Source organism: Habropoda laboriosa, unplaced genomic scaffold, assembly GCF_001263275.1.
Source record: "Habropoda laboriosa isolate 0110345459 unplaced genomic scaffold, ASM126327v1 scaffold15, whole genome shotgun sequence".
Lineage (NCBI taxonomy): Eukaryota > Metazoa > Arthropoda > Insecta > Hymenoptera > Apidae > Habropoda > Habropoda laboriosa.
In genome coordinates, this window is record NW_017100141.1 from 849,768 (window position 1) to 855,169 (window position 5,402).

Here is a 5,402-nt window from a genome sequence, read left to right on the forward strand (position 1 = left end):
TATTATTCATTCAACTCTTGCAATACGCATTTAATTGATAAAATAAATAGAACAAGTCTCTATTCTGGTAATGTTAACAAAAACCTATACAACATCGTTATCACTGTGCGATAACTGTTTTCAAACAGACGAAGTCGAAGGACATTCGACTTCCGTACTAAATTTAATACGAAAATTCTACGATTTCTCGTGGAACAATTATTCACGTGGATATTCCACAAATATCTAAATTGAAAATATTCTCATTTGACCAGTATTCAAGTCAACATATTTCTAATTAAATTTACTAGTTCCACTATAATTAATATCGTATTATCAACATTAACCAGAATAGAAAAAAACTACGCGGTGCAAGAAAACCTAGCCTCATCTAAGAAATAAATCACACAAAATGTTACTACTCACGAGAGTGAGTTATTACACTCACACCCGCGGTCACTGTGCTCGTCAAAAGATACTACGTAATTACAACTAGTCACCCGTGTCGATTCGGACCAATCGTCCTACGACATGATTGAGTGACCAGAGGAACTTCAACGCATGCGACTCACAGTTCGTTGAGTTAAAGCTGTCGTCTAGGCTGCCACAGCAAACTGCTACCCCCAGAGGAAGTCATCTATGTAGACCGCCACTGCGAGGAGGAAGTCATCTAGGACGCGACTGCACACCAGAAGTTGTCGTGGAAGTCATCAGGAAGGCACCATAGGGACCACAGTAGATGCAAGCTGCAACACTTTGTAAGAGAACGGAATATTATTATTTGTTCCTCGAACCATTTGATTATTTCAAAATTTTCAATATTATTTACTGCAGCGAATTTCGAAATTATCGTAATTTTGACTCTAATAGAGATTCACGTAGACATTTGAAGAATTGAAAAATTTAAGGCACTCTTTAAATGGAAAAGTATTTGAAACTGTTAAACTTTCAGTTCAACAGATACTTACTTTTCAGCTCTGAGAGCTCCGCCCAATGGTTTCTTCGGATGAAGCACTGACTCTAATACCGGTAACGAATTTCAGCAAGAATAAAAGAATAAAAAAATAAAAAGCTAGTAACGCGACCGTATAGATAAAGTCCGGCGAAAAAAAACACTGACTCTACTATTCGCGTGATTTATTTTCAAATTAGTTCATATTGTTTAATTAAAGAGCTGTGCTGCTCTGAGAAAAAAAGAAAACAATTTGTACGCAAAAACACTGACTCTACTAACCGCATTGCGCGCGGTCAAACTCTCTGGAAGAAAAGTTGTTTGTTAGTTTGGGGAGGGGGGGACGTTGTTGTCGTTGTCTTTTTTGCTGTCTCTTTTTTTCCCTACCGAGTGTTCGTCAAGAAAATACTGTATCTTTGGAGAAATGTAAACATCTAAATGATTGTTCATTTCACATTAACACAATTCTTATGAAAACGTCAACGTTAGTAATTATCAAGATCCAATTAACGTCGCAGTACCGAATAGTGCGACACGATGAAATGAATTTATGAAAAGTAAAAAAAATAAAAATGTTTGTTACTAGAGTTAGCAATTGTTGCTGTGTTAACAGAGTCGCGTCGCGTAATATGTCGCGATTTATAAATATTCGGAAATGTTTGCACCAAGTAAAATTCCATGGCTAAACCGAACCATAAGAGTATTACGATTCTACGTAAATGATTTTAGCGAATATTTAAACTTGCGACGAAAATTGTACGTATCGGTGATTGAACTCGATATAGGGATAGTAAACTAATATTTAAACTTGCGACGAAAATTGTACGTATCGGTGATTGAACTCGATATAGGGATAGTAAAAAGGCTGGAAGAATAATATTAACGATTCTACAAGATAGAAAGTATCGCGACCGAAATGCAGCAAAAGGTGCAAATTATTTCAATAAAATCCAACGACTTTATATAATTAAAAATTCCATATTACAAAGCAAAGTTTGAAACGATCAAGTCACGAATTCTTTTGTAAACTATACAGAAATAAATTACGCCCGAAAGAAAGAAGCTTAATCTGTTCTTCTTGCATCTTGGTATATTGCTCGATTAATTAAGTATGCGTAGTTATACCCCCCTTTAATTATGCAATAAACGTGTACCATGTATTACTATACGTTGTTATATACCCACATAAAGTCAGCAATAATAAAAAAAGAAACAAAATGTATACATACGATCGGCTTTATAATAATAAATTAAATATTACCCATTACGTATTCGTCAAACCCTTGCCGATCACTTAGTCTCTCCCTCTCTCTTCTCTCTTCATCAACCAGATATCTTAACAGAAGAGAAATATTAATTTATAACGTGTATATTGAAAAGAAACGAAATTGCGTCGTAATTAAACGATTACTTTAATTCGAACTCTATTGTGAAAGTTTACGATATGATTTAAGGTTAATTGAACGCGAAAGAAAACAAAATAAAATGGTTGCTCTTTACCGTTGTGATAATTAGGTGAAATATCAAAGGAAAGTGTATTAATTCGTTGAATTAAAGTAATAAGAGAGTGTAGTAATCGTAGGATAACTACCAGAAATATTAGAATACGCGAATGTGAATAACACGTTCTGCCAGCTCAGAACTCGGTAACTGAATGAATTCCTTCCGCGACCACATCAAGGAGCGATCGTATAACATCGAGTGGTGGGGCAGAGCACGCTTCGCATGTTATGTATTTCGAAGAATTCAATGTACATAATAATTCTGAGAAGTTAACAGCCGAGCGACACCGAGCTCGAGCACCACTTGAACGACGACCGAGACGTCTTGTATACATGTTTTTCTAAACACAAGTTTCGCGACGGCGTACATTCTTCACGTTAAAGTTAGACACGATACATCGACTGAAATATTCTTCGATTTTATAGAACAATTCACGTCCCTTTCGTTCAGCAGTGATACGATAGAAATAAGTTAAAAGATTGTGTGTGCACTTCTACAATTGCTGGAACTAATTACTCCTATCAATTTCCCGCCGTTTCTGTCGCTTTTGAATACCAAGTGTCATGGAGACTATGAAGTTACATTTAATTTTAATTCTAACCGCTACTAATCTTAATCTAAGCTGAATATTTAATAGCACGGATGTTAATTTCCAAGCGAAAATGTTATTACAAATCTCAGGAAATGCGTTAATATTCTTTAAGACTTAGAAAAGTGAAAAGTAAAATAAAAGACTTAGGAAATCCAAACATTTTTGAATGAAATGAAAAAGAAGGAAACCACCATAGATCGCTCATTTATCGTTCGTAAAAGAGCAAGTGCGAAAGCTTTATTCTATCGTGATTGGCTAACTATATCTCCCACTTTTAGACCTTAAGGTCTGTATAAAGCTACAGGTTTGCTTTACCAATCAATACGTTTCGCAACGACTACTTTTCGGTTGTAAGAAATTTCGCGGAATTTTATCAACATTATTGAACATAACCTAAAAAGTAGAAATGAGTCCATCAAATTTTCGCATTAAACTCAATTTGGATAAATTTTACGATGACGTACGCCGTTACTGTTGGGTTTTCATCGATGGTACAAAAATGTTAAAAATCAATCATGTGATGGAACATATCATGAAATTGTTTAAAATCAAACAACCGTTTCATTTGCTGTTAAACGAAACCGAATATTTACCACCTAACGAGGACATACGTATTCTGAAGGAAAATGAAACGATCTTGTAAGTGTTTATACAGTGAAACTGTGTAAAAAGGATAGTGTTATATTTGTCGAAGTATTGCAGGGTTTCTCCTGGATCTGGATTGGATATTGGGTTAGAATTATGTAGGACTATTCTAAAGCTACCGGAAGATGAAAGTTTCATACAGTCAAAGAGAAATACAAACACTGTTCAACATAAACAATTGCAAGCTAACCTATCTCCAATTTTATCAAACCCAGTTCCAGAAATAGTATTTAATAAGAATACAAACTTATTTGAAAATGGTTAGGTTCTAAACTAATCGATAAGTTTATTCTGTCAAGCAGTGTAGAAAAGATGTATTTTATGTAAAAGTATTTTTAATCTTTAGATATTCCAGACATTACCATGGTATCTAATGAAATAGAAAGTAGCGAGATAGCTATTAGAGATGAGGTAGCTATTAATACAATGGAAAATATGACATGTCCAAAAAGAATACGAGCACGACGTAAAAAGAAGGAAAAGAAAAATACTCAGCGACAGGAAATAGAAGAAGACAAATCGAGAAAACCCAGGATTGCAGATATACGTATCATTCCATCTGGCAAACATATTCGGTTTGATAATACAGATCATGTGGACATTACAGAAAAGGAAGTTGATCATGCAGAAACAGTGAATGGTTCTAACACACCTAAGCTATCACCACCTTGGGAACTTGCTAATTTATTGTCATTAGGACAAAATTCTACTCCACTTACTTTTACCAACAAGAAGGTGAAGAAGCCAGACAAAGTAGAGCCCATGTTTGAAGAAGAAACGCAGTCTATTATTTCCCCTGACAACAAAAATGAGAACACAGTTTTAAATAAAAAATTAGAAGAAGAAAATACAAATAAAGAAGTAGAAGAAAAAGATCCACATGAAGAAGTAGAAGGAAAGAATCCAAATAAAAATATAAAAGAAGAAAAAAATCCATCGAGTAAAGATTACGAATCCTATCCACTTTTGACAGAAAAACCAAAAGTTAAAGATATTATAGCGTTTAAAGTAAGTACTAGTTGAACAATTAGTTTCTACTAGGAATGAATATCAAGTGAATTTTTAGATGTTGAAAATTGGATCAGATTGGACACCACAAGTATCAAACTTTATCGAAGGAGAGGTGTTATCTTATTACCCACTATCATCACTGTACACCCTGAAAGTACTGCGTGCGTGATTTCATACAGTTCATACGTATTCTACTAAGACCTGAGTGAATTTAGTATTTCTAAATGAAATATATTTCGTTTTGCAGAAGGCTTATCAGAGTTGCAAGTACCAGTAGGAAAATTCACAATTATAGAAAAGGAAGAAGAACGAATTGTGAACGACACAATTACATTAAATTATTCACAAATAATGACGCCACGAATTGTGTCTACGTGTAATTCAAGTTCAGATACTCCCACAAATTGTGTTAATTAGTTAGATGTTAAGACGTTTATATATAAAGTTTTTAAACACGTACTTTTATACGTTGTAAGTGGAATGTTTTAATGTACTACTTCCTTTTCATTTTAACGAATAATATATATTAAAATAATCGAGTATGTACGAATTACCTTTTTCTCGAAGGCTTGGTTGCGTCATTCTTGGGGAGAAAAGTATCCAACGATTGTCACGAAATTACCGCACAATTCCACTAAATATCACTTTACGTCGTAGCTGGGCACACTAAATTTCACGAATTTCACTTAGACGAAGCAATTAATACCGAACTAATAACGA

At 34.3% G+C, this 5,402-nt stretch overlaps 1 protein-coding gene across 1 annotated transcript; it reads left to right on the forward strand.

Annotated features, from left to right (window-relative positions):
- The first annotated feature begins 3,432 nt into the window (after positions 1-3,432).
- On the forward strand, positions 3,433-5,099 carry LOC108570688 (coilin-like). The gene is made up of 6 exons (XM_017932585.1): positions 3,433-3,665; positions 3,729-3,931; positions 4,018-4,498; positions 4,613-4,679; positions 4,738-4,843; positions 4,930-5,099. The coding sequence occupies exons 1-6, from the start codon at positions 3,433-3,435 to the stop codon at positions 5,097-5,099; spliced, it is 1,260 nt and encodes a 419-aa protein (XP_017788074.1).
- Positions 5,100-5,402: the final 303 nt, after the last annotated feature.

What these genes read in the sequence shown, in the direction of transcription:
- LOC108570688 (XM_017932585.1), top strand. Translation starts at nt 3,433, where the DNA reads ATGAGTCCATCAAATTTTCGCATTAAACTCAATTTGGATAAATTTTAC. An exon ending in AAGATATTATAGCGTTTAAA is followed by an intron (nt 4,680 to 4,737) that starts GTAAGTACTAGT and finishes GTGAATTTTTAG; the next exon opens with ATGTTGAAAATTGGATCAGA. An exon ending in GTACACCCTGAAAGTACTGC is followed by an intron (nt 4,844 to 4,929) that starts GTGCGTGATTTC and finishes TTCGTTTTGCAG; the next exon opens with AAGGCTTATCAGAGTTGCAA.